Raw genomic sequence first — 16,781 nt, 5'->3', positions numbered from 1 at the left:
ACTAAACAGTAAATTGACTGGAAGATGCCATCAGCAGGATGGAGGACTTGACTCTGGCGTCGTCAGGGTTTTTTTTTTTTTTACCCCAAACAAATGCCTATATATTAAACGGATGCATCTCTACTATTCAGCACAAAAGTCTGGATCTCATTAAAACCACACAAACGTTCTGTGTAGATTTCCCCGTTCAGATTGTGCACTTTGCGAAGAATGCTACTGCATGTGCAATAAGAAATACTCTGATGCTGTTTGCTGAAAGATGTCCAGCTGGGTATTTCTTCAGGCGTTTTGTATGTCTACGCTTGTCTTTCCAGTACCAGAAAGGTAGAAAATTTGAATGTAAAAATAGGAAAGAGGGGCAGATCGGCACTTCCAAACCTTGGTGTGCGCAACTCTTATGCTTGAGCACCAAGTTGCTCAATAAATGCTTTGGAGCAGGCGGTGTACTTCGCTGTTTTGTTCCCATCGGTGTCCGTGGGTGTTAGAGACGGGGTTTGGTAGACCAGCGTCTTCGTTGGGTCATATGGAGGCGATCCTTGAAAGGTCTTGAAATTGAGATCCTACAGTTTAGTCTGTAATTATGTCTAACTTTTTTTTACATCTATTTTTTTTTTGTTTGTCTAACTGTGTTGAGTATATTAAAACAGCTGTTGTATTTTCATGGTGTACGTTGTCTACTAGCAGCTCGAATATTTGAAGTCATTTCAAAGGGTTCTGTATTATGTCTCAAGCGGTATCCGTAAACCACTTCTTAGTGTTGGCAATTTTAGATTTCTGGTACCGCTCGTGTTATCGCTGTTTTTATTCATGGTCTTTATTTTATTTACTATTGACAATGTTCTCTTTTATGATGCTGATGTCTTCTCAGGTGTTCCCTTATAACAGGGAATAGTAGAACGTATGACAATGTTCTCTTTATTATGCTGATGCCTTCTCTGATGTTCCCTTAAAACCGACAATAGCACAACATACACTACAGTATAGCTGGTCTAAATGCCTTTGCTACACAATAGGAGGAAGGAAAAACACAGTGATCTGCCTGCCGGGAGCGTCGCTAACACCCAATGTTCATCGAATGTTCCTATGTTTCAAACCAATAGTAACCGAACGCGTGGTCCTCCTTGGCTCCGAAACGGTCAAACTATGCCGGTAAGGGGCACAAAACGCATCTTTTTCCTACCCCTCTGCCATTCTGCTGTATGATACTTTACTTTTTTCCCCCCAAATGTGTGCCAATATGCTCCTTGATTATTCAAGCTCTTAATACGCTCATACAGGTTCTACCTACTGTGCTGTGGAAAGCAACATTACAAATACCGTCATTTCTAATTCTGCGTAATGCCAAAACCCTTTCCCCAGAAATAAATCTGTAATCGTGCCCAATTAAAGAGCAGCTGTTACTTTCCCTAAAATCCCTACATTTTATGTTTCTGTGCACTAAATTAGGCTATGTAATGGTGTTTACCAATTAACGTAAGCAAAATGTATTAATGATCCACTGTATATTTCTATACTGTGGGTCCTGTTGTCAGGATATATGTGATTATTCCTCCCCATTGGAGTTCTCTTTCCTCCATCATGTGAAGCAGCTGCTGGTTTGGCAGCCTTTCGAAGCGCGCAGGTATAACTTCAAGTTATACAAGTTTTTCTATGAGCAACGACAACAGATCTTGACTTTTTTTTAAATTGAGTATCTTTTACCTTAAGGAACGTCATGTATACATCTATTTTCTGTTACACCCACCCCAGTGATCTTTGTCATCTTTCCTCACATGCCTTAACAGATATATATATTTTTTATTTTAGCTGGTATTTAGGTGAAAGATTTGTTTTTTAAGGGAGAAGAATGTGATTTTGTTATTTTAGTATGATGTGATGCAAATAACATGGAGGGTTGGAAGCCACCCTGAGGAAGCCATAGCAATTTCTTTAAAGGTAGATTATTTTGAAGTTGTTCTTATTGTGTATGTAATAACCCTAAATATTTTTGAGTTTCAAAGACCGAAATTGGTTGTTTTTTTACCGCGCTGTTCTACCTACTCTGCTGAACAATTTAATTACAGAACATTTTGCCTTATTTATTATTCATAATACTTCAAATGAAAATTTCATGTGACACAATAGCCAGCGGCGACTTTTGCTATTCTTTTGATCTGATTAAACCTTAAAGAAAGAGGTACGGCAGCTCTGCGAAGGTTTATTTGCTCAGAAAATTACAGAACGCAATGAATGTTTTATGTGGAACGGCACCTTTAAACTCTTTTAAAATTGCTCTACATTGTTTAAGAAAGTGAAAGAGAAAGTTTTGTGTTCTTGTAGGTTTGCATCCTCAAATACAAATTTGAAATTACCCCCCCCATATATACCTACTATCGCTTAAACTAAAGGCTGTGTATGTTTGTAACTTTCCATATGTTTGAATTGGAACCTGTACAGAGTTCTGTTTTTCAGCCCCCCAAATAGGGATCCAAATCAGTCGTACGTGTGGCCCCCGGACCCTGAATGTTACAGAATCGATACTGAAGTGTTATTGACCTAGTTCTCAAGGGGGATATTAGTAATTTCAACCCATTGTGGCTCTGATAGGGGCTATGTTACACTCCACAGTGAAAGGCATGAGACCCCATGATCAACGTGGGTATTCTATATGCAATATTGTATACGTTTATTATTTTTTACAATTTTAGTCTTTATTTAGACTATACTTCGCTTTCAACAGGGAAAAGTACAGTGGGTGGAAAAGTGGTGTTCTGTTTCCAAAGTGGTGGATCTCTTAGAAGTCTCTAAAGACTACGGTATATATATAAGAAAGCTATTGCGCAATATGGAGCTAGTACTGCCACCATTTACATGTCCGTGATATTGTATCTAGTGGCTAAATAGCGGCTTATACGTCGCTCCGGACGCCAGGATCCTTTCACACGCTAGACTTTTTAGCCCCCGAATCTTCAGCGAAGGCGAGTCACAAAGGCGCTCAAAACCACTCCTGTTTCAACAGGGTTACACAGAATGAACTGTCCAGACCTTCAAGATTTGGCATTTACGTTCAGAAATGTGACCTTTTTAAGATTTGACACACCTGACCTTAACCAACGCTTTTTTAGAGGCATTATGGGAAGCAACGGCTCAGTGACCCCAACCATTTTTATCCAATTCATGTCCCGCGCCTTGTAGGCAATCTTGTCTGCACATATTTAGATTACTGAACAAATGTTTTTTTAACACAAACATCCATGAGTACATATTCAATTAAGTGTATTATGAATTTAAGAGGTTTTTGTATTTTTTTTTTTTATCGGTTTTGAAGGGTTTCTCTCTGGAGGAAAGGAAGTGTAACTATTATTTAGTGGAAAATGTGTTTTCTGTATACACTTTATTCTGAAACGAAATGATTTTGGTATTAGTAAAATTGTAATAAATCTTTTTATGACCATCGTGTGATTTGCTTTTCATTTGCCAAAGTTGGTTTGCTGTCTGCTGCCATTTTGTAATTACGCATAAAGTCTGTACATGAATAACGAGTGGCGGAGTTGCTTTGTAGTCACGCGTGTGGTGAATGTGGACGTTTTGGATTACGGTTCAGGGACTGTCCTAGTTTTATCTGAAATAAGGAAAAGGTATTCGAAGTCTGTGATTGAGAACCACCGGTTGGTACTCCGATCCCCCTCCATTTCTTACCCAAGAGTATGTATTTTTGTGGACGTGCCGGTGGTTGGTCTATAGGATGCGTCATAACTTATGTGAATGGTTCATTAATATCCCTAATTTTTAGGCCCTTCCTCTTAACCACAGATGCATCAACGCAACCTACAAAAGTCTCTCTCTGGCCATATGAAATACTCAAACGTAGAGCGGTAAAATATTACCAGGAGCACTGAACTCGATCGCCAATTCTACCTGCGGTAAGATATTTAGTCAAAGTATAAACCTAACATGGTAGAAAAGTTTTTTTTAATGGTTTTGTTAAGATTACCCCTGGTTACTAGTATAGGAGTTCCGCTGAGCCGGTGGAAGATGCATATTGTGGAATGCCTGCTTTCGGTAGAAGCAGCTATGGAAATAGACAAATAAGACAGAACTCCAATTACTAAAGAATGCCTGCGCATGCTCGCGTAGCCATGCAAAATTGAGGATATGTCCCGCACAAGCTACACATAGTACGGGACAATGGCTGCTTGTGGCAAGAACAGCTGGGCCATGGAGGAGGAAGGTAACTGCAGGGCTGCAGGTTCTGTGTCAGGCAAAATTATAATATGCATTCTTATATAGCGGGTGTCAGGGATATTAAACTGCCCCTTTACAAGTAGTTTGTGGACTTACTGAAACATGATTATTAGCCTGTTGGTTTTACTGATCTTAAATACCCCCCCTTTTCAGAATGGCATATTTCACATGGATAGCCCACTAAGTAAATAAAAGCATGTATCAAAGAACACACTTTATACTACAGCGTAAAGTATATGAGAGCAGAGTACTGGTACGTAATACACATATATATTTATTATAAACACATATGCATGAGGAGCAAGAGTATGTGCCATAGCACTTATAAGCACCCAGACTTTGAGCTAAAGCCAAAAAATAAAATTATAAGACCAAAAATCAATTGGCAATAAATGTTAATAAATCTATACGTGACCAGTCCGTTTCAGAAGGCATTTCGCAATAGAGTTTGTTCTCCTTTAGATCACTTCTAAGTTAGTGACCTTGTTGATGACTCTTGACCTGCGAGGGATACACTCCAGATCATATCGACTTTCATAGATGGTGGGGCAAATTTGCCAGCGGTTGTTCCTGTAGATACCTAGATAGGTGTAGACATCTGGTTTGTAGGTTAACAGACATTTCACTCCAGAACTTCGGATTACAGCATCAGTCTGCATGATACTTTCCTCATCAGTGAAGTCGTCCGTGTACACACAAATAACGTGTTTATTCTCTGGTTGATAAGGACTAGCTTTAGCTACACCCAGACGTCCATCAACCACTGCTGTAGCTATACCGTGCCATGCATGGTCAACTTTAAATCCTGTGTCTAAATGCAAAAGCCATTTCCCAGAAGTCACCCCATAGTTAAGAGCCAGTTCTCGTACCAGGTCATAGTTAATTTTGCGTCCGGTACTCTGCAGCTTTTCCCAAGCATCCTGAAGTTCTTTGCCGCCTTCCAATTGTGGGCAGTAGCCAGGACCATATACCGCTAGCCACCCTACTGGTCCTGACCCTTCCTGAGGGTTTCCAAAACGGGAGATCCTAGAGGGCCGGTAGGTCTCCATCCACTCAGCAAACTCTGCTCGTGGGGTTTTCCGCGCATCAAAGATAATCCAAGGGTCCATGTCAGCAGCCATTGACTCGGCAGCGTGGTCTTCTGCCAATGATCCTCTTCCACCTCTATCTGCCTCTTCCTGATCTGCCATTGTTTCACTGCTTCAAAAACAAAGAAGCAAGTATGTTAATTTTACCAAATAAGCAGGAGTGTTTTAAAACAGTTGGCCATAACAAAGAAAGCATGGAATTCACCACAGTAAAACTCCACGATAAATGCAAGCCCTTGCCTGAAGTAAGTAGTCAAATGGTGTACGTATTTAACCAGTCCATAAATGAGATTCAATAAGTAAAATGTCTTCACCCCTTAACGGCTGCTTAAGAGGAAATTAATTGGCAAATCAATACTTCGTGATGTGAACGGAGGCACAGGAGGATGGAAAAAAATGTTTGGACAACAGAAGAAGGGTTTATTTACAAATATAAAGAATCCCTGCTCCCCCATTCAATAAGTAATATTACAATGAAATACTACCGATGTGCTGTTTTTAGACACTGCACTACTATCTAATTTTTTGGCGGCACTACCTGCCATAATGTATGGGTCACATGGTATGACAAAATGATTAATCTCATCACAACGTTTCTTGTGGCCAGTTGAATTAGAAAGATGAAGAGGGAGACACAGAAACCGAAATACAAACACGTGACTATTATTGTAATGAAAACAGAATCTCGCGTGCACACCGACAGTGCTGTCCTTAATGTGAGGCGGAAAAGTTGTCTTATCTTAACACGGCAGCTGTTGCTTTGGCCCCCACAGTCTGGAGGTGAGGGTCTGTGCATCTTCTCCTGTGGCCTGCACACCATCCGCTGCTGCAGAGCACCGAGATATAAGGCAGTGGATAAGGATGCATTAGTGGAGATGCTGCAGAGACCTTCACCGCCTTCACACTCAGGTTGGATGCTAAGGACGCCACTGGTCTGAGCACTGACCAGCAGCACATAGCTTAGTGCGGTACGATACACTGCATGGCGTTCACGGGGTAATTGTTCCTCGCGGTTATTTACATGTTTGCCAGTTAGGTGGCATCCCTGGGCCATATGATCTGGTGGCATGGCTCAACAACCAACCCCGGACAAATAAACAAGATAGGAATGAAGCAGAGGGAATCAGCTTAGTAATTTAGGTTGGAAGAGTGGTCAGTGGTGCGATGTAAACACCAAGCCTGGTTATCACTGCAATTCCATTCATAAACACATGTTCTGCTGGGTCTACACATGCACTTTTAATGATTACAATGGGATGCACAGGACCGTCCCATGTCAGGGAGGGATTTGGGTCCTAAAGAGGGACACTTAGCAGGTATGGATAGCATCCCTGTAAGAATCAATAGTGAATAAAGCGGTTACACCCTGAGGATATATCCGCTTGCATGGCTTTCTGGCCCTTTATATAGATGGCAGCGTAACCCTGGCAAATGTATAACGGAGGCACTAGTCACAGACCTATAATAACCGAGGGTATTACAGACAGAAGGAAAGAGTCGCTTAAAACGAGAATAAGCTCTTGTGTCGGTCTACGGAACAACAAAAAAAGTACCGTCACAGTGTATAGAATGTGAATCCTGCGAGGCGTGCAATAAACGGGTACGAACCCCCATATTAAATACAAATTAATAGTTTATGAGAAACAACGGACTCGCGTGTATGAAGTAAAATAAGTGTTAATGGTAAAAGCCACCATCGGTAACACCGAAGAAGCTTTCGGTTCTCTTACTGGAGGGCGGACTCCGTTGTCACCAGGCTCGGGAATCGTACTTCCGGGTCCTAGGCCCGGTTACCGCGGAAACCGCAACCATTTTGACTTCCCTAATTGAAAGGAGTGTTTTTTTTTTCAATTCACTTTACTAGCAAACCTGAAAATGGGCAAATGTCAATACAAGAGACTTAATTAAAACATCAGACGGTGCCAGAAAGAATTACGGAATGGCCTCTGATAAGGTGAATTATTTATTTTTTATGTTAATGCGTCAAACATTTTTAGATATTTTACCAACTATGAATAAATGGTGCAATGCTGACTATAGTATAAAAGCGCCTATAGGGAAAACCATAATCCTGCTTATTTGTTGCTTTCAACAACTAACACGGCGAGCTACTGGGCTCCGACGGAAACCCTCATCAATTAACTTTATTGTTCCCAAGGAAACTAAACACGCTTGGTCACTATTGTTTTTTTTCTTAAATAGAAATAACTTTATTAAGCACGGATTCGTAGACATATCTTGACAGTCTCCCGGCGGTGGTGGTCTCGGGATTTCTCTTCGCTCCCCCCGTTTCTCCCTTCGATAGTTTTCTACGTATCCAGTATGCCGAGCAAGAAAAAGAAATACAACGCAAGATTTCCGCCGGTGAGTCTGCGGCCTAGTCCGGATATTCCTTCTCCTTTTGCAGCCTCGGACTTTCCTAAAAACCTATCCGGGGAGTCTCCTACTGAGCTCTCTTTGGTGAGGTCTCTACACCCAAAGTTCAGCCCCTGTACATGGATCTTTTATGTTAATATTTTAATAGTTCAAACGACACTATGGCATGTTATCGCTCAGCACCTCTCATTCCATTCTCATCACATTTTGACACTGCAATTTAGTCTTCACAATCTACCATACCTCCTTTACACAGTTTGTGTATTCCTCATCCTATTATATTCTGTATTGTGCAGATTATCTCACATGATATATAAATACAGGGCTCTAATCCCTCCACTATCTCCAGATTCAAAGTTTTTTTTTTTCAATATACATTAGCAAAGCTAGAAAAAAAAAAGATGCATTACACCTATATAGTTATCCGATACCATTGTATATTTCTAATATTGGACCTGCAAAAAGGTCCAAGTTTCTGGATCAGAACCAGACTTTGTACAGTCTTGTGTGTCTTCATTGTGACCCAAATGCGAGTGTCTGCAGTAATCCGGTATTTAGCATAGAAGCTTAATAATTGCACATTTAATGATGATAAATCTGTCAACGTCTTTTTAAAGCCCCAGTTTAATTACAACATATAGAACGGTGTTCTTATTTTATTTTTGTATTCATCGAAGCTATGGAATTGATGCTATAGTAATAAAATCCATGCGTGGAGATGCTTTTGTTTAAATGTAAGTTTTATTGTCAGCAAACTGCATAAGCATTTATTTTGTTTATTCTATTTGTGTCATCGTAACATTAAAACATTTATGTTGGGATCAGAGTGTGCTACTTTCGGATACTTTGTTTATAAATCTTCTACATATATATATATATATATATATATATATTTATGCACGCTAGCATATCTATGAAACAGTCTCTTCCAGAATGTCCTAAAGATACAGCAACAACATTAAAGGGACACTTCAGTTATCATATGCCTGTTGATGCTGAATTAGAGTATTTTTCACCAACTTGGAGAGTTGTCTCCAAGTCATTCTCCTGGAACATCTATCCATCTGGAAAACCCAGTTTTGTTTTTGTCAACTACATCAGAGGAAAGGAGAACATCACCAGAGGGCATGCCAGAGATAGACCTCATGTCCTCATCAGTCTACGGGAAGACGGATCTCTTCTTCTCCTTTTTAGCTGAAGGATCTTCAGAATGAGCCGTGTTTTTCTTTCTTATCCCCAAAAGCCAAGGAAGATCAGATATGAGACGTGCCTGGTGATCATTATAGCTCCAGATTGGCCCAAAAGGATTTGACATCCAGAGCTGGTCAGTAACGAGTCAAGGACCTGGCCTTTATCCGAATTCAGCATATTTTAAGTTGACGGCCTGGCTTTTGAAAAGGAGAGATTAGTCATGTCTGTATGATCCAAACTTTCAAAAGAACCCATGTTCTTTCTTGAGACTTGAAGTTAGTCATATGCAAAATCTCCCGTTGAACCACCTGGACAGAGTGTCACTTAGAGTAATGGATAGAGGTAGGGAAGCGCAGGGTTAAATGATGTGAAAATATCGTATCCAGGACAATCTAAAATAGTCACTACTATTATTGTTTTATTTTCGATCAGCAAATTTGTCTCCTGAGGCAGCCAGGACAGCACCTGGTGAAATGATTTTATCTTCATCCGTTCGTATCATCACTTACCAGAGGATTCCTCGTGGACTGCCTTTGCTTTTATGCTGTTGTAGCTCACTTTGTGAGCCATCACCTCTTGTAAGTTGCTCCAATAAATAGGGGCCACGCTTTTTACTTGCTATACTGTGCCATGATATTATTTCTTTTACACAGATCATTGGAAAGGACTGCATTTTAGATTATCCTGGATACGATATTTTCACGTCGTTTAACCCTGCGCTTCCCTACCTGTATCCATTACTCTTGTTTTAACAGTACTGTGAGGAGTACTAAGGAGGAGCTGCGGGCACGCATGGTATAATTCATAGAAGTGCCACATTTCACACACACACCTCGGAGTGTCACGTAACCTGCTTACCTTGAAGACAGTCCTGTTAGTGCCCCTTACATTAGCCAGGAAGGTGAAGAATTCAGACACTGTCTACATTAAAGCCTTATCTTCAATTTTTTGAAGATGGAGTGGTTCTTTGCGCATCTCCAGAATTTATACCCAAGGTGTTCTCTCTTCGGCGGGATATGATTTTGGCTGTTTTTTTGCTCCAAACCAATGAATGGCAAGGATTGACGTTTACGTTACCTAGACATCCGAAGATGCCTGCAGAGCAGCAGTTTAGAAGAGTGTACACACCTTTTGTCAAGCATTATCAGCTAGAGACCTCCTTTATCGAAGATGCCAAGTTTGGTAGAAGAGTCTAACTAGCTGTGCTTTCTGAGCCCACCCACTAACTTTATATCTCCTCTAGCATGCTACCCGGAGTGACATGGAAACTGTAAATTCTTACCTGAAAACTTATTATATCATTTGTATTCACTACCTGGTTAGGCAGAGCTCCTCTCCTAGTATGCTATCAAGAAGTGACAAGGAAAATAAATGCTCAGGTAAGAATTCAAGGAGAAGACATAGTAGAAGAAGAGGCCATAGTGTGAAACTTGAGAGCTCCAACGTCTGAGTCTTTACATCAGGAGAATAGGGCACATTAGATGGGTCGAATGGTTATTATCTGCCGTCAAGTTCTCTAATCCCAATGAGTTTCTGCAAGGAGAGATTGGCTGACCCCGTGTGGTGCACCGTTAAATCAGTAAGAGTGATCGAAAGGCACCATAGTGATTAAATTATGCAATGTCGGCTCGATCCTTGTGGCATGAGAAACTTGCTGTGAACGGTCCTTTACAATGCATAGTGAAGTCAGTGAGTTGAAACATCAACTCTCTAGCAAACTCTTTTGCCATCTCACCCTTTAGTTAATAAACCTTGTTGAGACGCACACCTCCGCTTCTTTGAAATAAACCTTTTAGACTATTACCAAACCACCACACTTCTCAACAATCCAAAAGCACAAACTGTTGATAATTTTGATAACCTTGTTTAGTTCTGCCAAAAGCTGTGATGGCAGCCGTTTGCCTTTAAGGCATTATCGATCAGCAGAATACGAGAGACTAGTGTAGTTTAACTCCTTGGGTTGTAAAGACCTTATTTGTTCCTATCGCCCAAGATCCATGAGGTCATGTCTTTACGATGGACTACTGGTTTCAACGACTGAAATAAACTTACTTAAAAGGAGCCGCGTCAATTATTTTGATGCAGCTGATAATTAACAATAGTCACGTGGCAAATGCCACATATATTAATGAGCAGAGCTTCTCGATGGTGGGGGGCTTCCCCATGAAATGAAGTTCTTATTACTTAGGCCATGATCTGGTGCATCAAATGACTGGCCATCTTGTCATTAAGTATGCGATTTCTCTGGGAGTTTGCAGAAGAGTTGTTTCAGCTCCTCAACTTCAACATACATTATAAAGGTCTAATCTCGGTGAGGTTTTGCTGCAGGAAGAGCCCTGTATAATGCATGGATAAGTTGGTGACTTTTTCGGCCTGGTAACCCTTGAACTGCGGATTTTACAAGTTCAAAATTCGGCACTTAAAGTAGTCTTTCACCGGTTATCGTGTTGCATGTTTTTCTAATCAAGCACACTTTTATTCCTTTTTAACAAAGATGTGTTCATGCAGATTTTTATTTTCCGCTTTGAAGGCAAGAATTAAGAAGATTATGCAGACAGATGAAGAAATTGGAAAAGTTGCAGCTGCTGTTCCTGTTATAATCTGTATCCTTTTATAAATAAGACCAATTCTTGTTTTTGTACTTGGTCTGAAGACCCCTCCAATTGTACATTATGATTTACCATAATATAGATTGGGGGAACCAATTCCCATAGGCTGCTGGATATTATCAGTAATTATGAAGTTTCCATTTGTTCCTTAAAAAAAAACAAAAAACCATAATAATTTAGTGGGTTTTATCCACATTAACTGTGGGAGAACAACTTCCACGTGCTGCAAATCATTGAATGGGTGAGAGTACAACATCATGGTTTTTAAACAAGCAAAGTTTTTACATTATGGAGCAAATAAGCACTACTTTGCTAACATATGAGTGGCTCATATGTTAGCAACCACTATGTATTCTTAGGAATAAAAAGCTGACATTTCTGGATGCAAAATTACCATAAGATTCCAATTTCCCTCTCGAAATACCCCAGGGTTCTCCTTCACCAATTTGCGGCTGCTATAGGGGAACAGTAACTTCACAATAGGAGACTTGGCCGCCACTTATTGACTGAGGATGTAATACTATATCCTCTAGTATTCTACATGGGATCAGTCTGTCTGAATGTCTTTCCTCTGTTACCAGAAGCCATCTCTAATCTGTTCTTACTGAATGAGTCCATATTTGTACCGTTTTGTTACATAGCTCATACAGACACAGCAAAATTATTCTGTCCTCCTGAGAAAAAAACAAAAACAAACCCTGTAAGACCGTTTTTGTAATGGACTGTGCATATTACTTTTAAAATACTTTTTAAATGGACTGTGAAAAATGCATATTAAAATTACCGTATTTGCTCAATTATAAGACGACCCCCCCCCCAAAATCCATATTAATGTCCACCCTTCCTTAACCTTAGCTCAGCTCGTGCACTTGAGCTCTTCCTGGAGTCGCTCCTGAAGAAGGCCTGCCAGGTAACACAGTCTCGAAGCGCCAAGACTATGACTACATCACACCTGTGAGTTTATGATTCTTTGCTGTCCTTACACTTTACCGGGAGATCTCTTGTGAATGTTTTTTATCTTCCTTTCTCTGTGGCATTGCTATTCTTAACCATGTATTTTAATTATTTGTATTTGGAATCCTTGCAAGGAATCGGATATCTTTTTGCCAAGATACAGTTTCCCTCCTCCTTATTGTGAAAGCGCCAAATTAAAGCGATAACCTTCTTATCTTCTAGGCTCGTTGAACCTAGCAGCTGAACGTGACCCATGGCAGCTCATCTAAAATGCTATTTGCCAACAGTCTCCCAGTTTGATTTAATATGCTGCTATTGACCGCATGAGGAGGTCATCTGCATATAACAATAAAACACACCATCAAATGTTCTAATTCTCTTTCTTCCCCCCTACAAATATGACGTTTATGTTGTTTTCTAACAAAAATATGCACAGTAGTAATAGGCTTGTGCCAAAACAATAAATAGTCTGCCAAGTTTCAGACTCGATTACCCTGTGTATCATTCAAGCACACATTAGTGGATCTGGAATTCATACAGCTTTTTAATTGTGGCACACATAACATCATGTCACAGTCCTCTTAAATGGATACTTTGTCATTGACAGCCTCACAAAAGAAGGATACATCTTAAAATACTCTGGGTTGGGGGGATGCATATGTCTTTACAAGGGGGCATTTGGAGATCACTCAGCTATCATATACCATAAAGTGCATATGATGGTGCATATGATGGCTGGAGTGTCCCTTTAAACATCATCCATACGAGGAAGGCTTCGTTCTTACAATCCTTTAACATTATGCTAATATCACAGTACTGTCCTCTGAGTCTGGGCACTTCAATACTATACAGGACATATTATCCTTTAATTAAAAAAAAAAAACTATAAAAACCTAAATGTTGACCATGCCAAGAAATGTATAGTTCAATTATTTTTTGAACTATACATATCATCCTCATTTGGGTTTCAATATAGGTTTGGAGAGCACATTGCTATCCAGTAGGCCATTGGTTAATTACTGTTAATTACAGTTGGTGGGGTATCGGTCATGAGATTTGTCCTCCGGATCAGTGTAGTTGGGTTTTCTATGTAAACATGTAAAAAGAAATACATTTTTTTTTCTCTAAACTTCTTTAATTTTTCATTCCTTTTTCGATCAGGAAACAGTGTATTGAACTTGAACAGCAATTTGACTTTCTGAAGGATCTTGTGGCCGCAGTACCAGATATGCAGGGAGAGACCGATGACAATCACACAGAGGGGGAGAGAGTGTCAAGGAGGTGAGGAAGAGCTCCTAGAGGGGGCTATGGTTCAGATCCCAAACAAAGCAAGAACTCTACGTCATATATGACCATATAGTTTGTTGGAATCCCCAATATTTATGCCTTAGGTGCTTTTAACCCCTTAATGACAAAGCCCGTACATGTACGGGCTCAAAATGCATTGTTTTCAATGGGTTAAGGGGCCGCCTGTTGTCCTTAAGGGGTTAAGTAGTATTTGCTGAGTGTGTTCGGATTTCTTACTTTGTGTGTACGTGTTGGTCGTTTCAGCAGCACTCCAGAATCTTTTCACTATTGCCCAAGCATGATGGTCTTTTTGTCCTTGGCTATGCAGTCAGAGAGACACTGGTACCTAATTTTACTGTATATTGTGAAAAGCCAGCACAGCAACATTTCTTCTAACTCTCCGCACGCATTGACCGTTCATATCTACATCTGGCCAACCAAGCTTCCGGCGTAGGATTAAAATCTCGTGTTTGTGTGGAAGCTGCGTCCGTTTTCTCTGATGTTGTCCTAGGAGTTCAGCAGCACCACTTTTAAACCACAACACAAATATTAAGAAGCTATAATTGGGCCTACGGCCTTTGTCATAAGGCATCTGGTGATTTTATGTTGAGAACATTAACCCTTTTGGCTTTTAGCATAAAACTCATTTTATAATTTGTCTTTTTAAAGGGGTCGAAAACCAGGAAGTAGTCGGAAAAATGGAGGAACAGCCATGAAAGGCAAAGATAAAAAACAGTCGGAGACAGATTCAGAGCAAGAGGTGTGTGTTTGTATTTTTAACTCCAGCTGTAAATGTACCATCAGACGTTAAACTAGTTGTTTTTGACGCAACCATGACTTACAAATCTTTATTTTTTAAACGATTAAATTAAAACTTACATTTTGACCTTTGATTAAAAACCAAAAACATTATTTGGGTATTCCCCAGTTTGAGTAACTGTTTGGATTGATTTGGTGATTTTTGAACTGTGCCCAATGAACAAGGCCCCCCTATGGTGGTTTTAGAGTCCGTCCATCTTGAAAGTGGGCTGTTTTAGTTATGTTATGCTCCATCTTACAGGATGATTCAGAAGGTACGGAAACAGAAGGTGAAGAAGAGATGTGTTCTGCGCCTGCTGCAGGAAATCAATCACACGTCACTTTTCAAAGGTAAAAATATTCTCAAAGGTGTCAAAATGATGCTAGAAGACTTTGACAGAGTGGGCTTTTCTTGCGTGCCACCCTAGGGAAACTATATTCCTGGTTTCGGATGGCCCTGCTGCATAGTACTGGAGAGAAGAACCTTGATTCTTGTGGCTTCTGCCTACCACATCACCTTGATTTGAATTGGGAGTTTAACCCCTGTTTCATACCTACAGGACCAGAGCAATTTTCATGTCTTTCAAATTTCTCGTTTAGTGTACCCACACAAATGTCACGTTGTGTTTTTCAGTACAAGCACGAGGAGTCGAGACCCCTGCAAAGCATCTACGGATGCTACGGGGTCTCTCTTAAACTGTTCATTGCTTTCTGCTGTGTCAGTTTTGACACAGTAGGGAATGGACACCAGACGTGCGTTTGGACATTCAAACACTTTAAGCAGCTTTTGTACTGAGCACCATTAAACTGAATCTGTCACCCGAGAGCCAGCGATGCTAGCTTTTAATGAGGGGAGACTGGGCTATGATCGGACACCACCGTCCCCCCAATCCACTGTGTGTCACCATTATGTACCATGTAAGTTGCAGGTTCCCTAGGGATATTTTTGTGACATACCTGGTAGGTCCTTTGTCCTCAAGGGGTTAACTTAATGTTCATCTTCCAGGCTCTGATTAATATGTCTGTTTCAAGAGATATGTATGTGTATACATTTTGCACTAGTGAATTGTGATAAGCAAACTCTTAAACAGCCTATGATAGCGTAAACACTAGGACGTTATAGACTTGGTGTTTGAGACATTTGAATGTTTAAACAGGAGTTGCTTTATACCTCACTATAGTGAAGGTGCAGCTGCTGTACACAGGGTTTTTGGCGTTCCCAATTCATAGTCTTGAGTTCACTGGGGACGTGTAGATCTCTGTCAATTGGTTTACTGTTCAGTTTTAAGATTACACCCCAGAGAATGCACTCAACGTTTTTACTTTCCAATAGCTGTCTTACACAATTACATTTCATATCCCAGTAGCTGCCTGGCACAATTACAGTGTGTACTTATTTTATCTTTATGGTCCAGTTGGGAAATAAGACGTGTGATGCTATCATGTCCAAGCAACTAAACTCTCAGAAATGTATTAATCTGTGCATGTTTAAGTCTCATGTTCTGCAAGCATCTTCCCTTGTTTCTTCCGCACTGTCCTTCTGCTTTTCACGTTTCTTAATGTTTGATTAATATCTCTCTACTCTTGCTTTTACAGTCCTCAGGCTCCATCATTCCTTCACTTCCATTCTGGGCCTTCCCTGCCCCAGGTACCTGCTGCTCTGACCGCAATGCCAGCTCCGTTACCACCCCCTGTCTGCGAAGAGGAAGAGGATTATGATTCGTAGCCTCTGGAAAGACCCATTTAAATTCCGTTTTCATTTATTTGCTTTTTTCCCTTCTTTTATTTTGGTTTTTAAACGGGAGGTAGAATGCCTTGGGGTTGGTGGGGTTAAATGTGTTCTTAAATTTATTAAAAAAGGAGTTGGAGGATTTAATAGTCTCTTTATTTGTGTTTTTTTTTACATAGTAGTATTACTGTTGTTCAGGATTACTAATAATTACTGTTTGTTGTTAAAACACTACCCAGCTTAATGATTCTTCAACTCTTCAAAAGTTGATTACCCACTTCAGTTAACAACAAGACTATGCATGGCCACCTTTGTGCTTCATGGTAGAGAAACTCACAAGGGCTCTCCTTAGTGCATCAGACAGTTTGAGAGATGAAATGCTGATAAGGAGTACTGATAAGGAGCTGCCCCTCTTTGCAGCGATAGCAGCCTTTACTGGTCAGAGAAGGCTTTCCACAAGACTTTGGCCCAAAGAGCATTTGTGAGGCCAGGCACTGATGTTAGATGAGAAGGCCTGGCTCATAA

The 16,781-nt window shown here is 40.4% G+C and overlaps 2 protein-coding genes across 3 annotated transcripts; one reads left to right on the top strand and one right to left on the bottom strand.

The window, feature by feature from the left end:
* Positions 1-4,482: 4,482 nt before the first annotated feature.
* C10H11orf68 (chromosome 10 C11orf68 homolog) lies at positions 4,483-7,108 on the bottom strand. The gene is made up of 2 exons (XM_053448395.1): positions 7,043-7,108; positions 4,483-5,424 (listed from the first exon to the last, which is right to left on the bottom strand). The coding sequence occupies exon 2, from the start codon at positions 5,412-5,414 to the stop codon at positions 4,683-4,685; it is 732 nt and encodes a 243-aa protein (XP_053304370.1). The 5' UTR covers positions 5,415-5,424; positions 7,043-7,108; the 3' UTR covers positions 4,483-4,682.
* A 61-nt stretch (positions 7,109-7,169) lies between these two features.
* Positions 7,170-16,403, top strand: DRAP1 (DR1 associated protein 1). Of its 2 annotated transcripts, none has more exons than XM_053448396.1 (8): positions 7,170-7,266; positions 7,515-7,676; positions 11,410-11,482; positions 12,349-12,442; positions 13,604-13,723; positions 14,399-14,489; positions 14,790-14,878; positions 16,124-16,403. In XM_053448396.1, exons 2-8 carry the CDS (start codon positions 7,635-7,637, stop codon positions 16,251-16,253), a joined length of 639 nt encoding a protein of 212 aa, XP_053304371.1. In that variant the 5' UTR covers positions 7,170-7,266; positions 7,515-7,634; the 3' UTR covers positions 16,254-16,403. The 2 variants fall into 2 exon arrangements, with proteins under 2 accessions (XP_053304371.1, XP_053304372.1); XM_053448397.1 differs by having other exon boundaries at positions 11,388-11,482.
* Positions 16,404-16,781: the final 378 nt, after the last annotated feature.

This window comes from Spea bombifrons, chromosome 10 (genome assembly GCF_027358695.1).
Source record: "Spea bombifrons isolate aSpeBom1 chromosome 10, aSpeBom1.2.pri, whole genome shotgun sequence".
Classification (NCBI taxonomy): domain Eukaryota; kingdom Metazoa; phylum Chordata; class Amphibia; order Anura; family Pelobatidae; genus Spea; species Spea bombifrons.
This window is presented reverse-complemented; position numbering and strand designations above follow the sequence as displayed.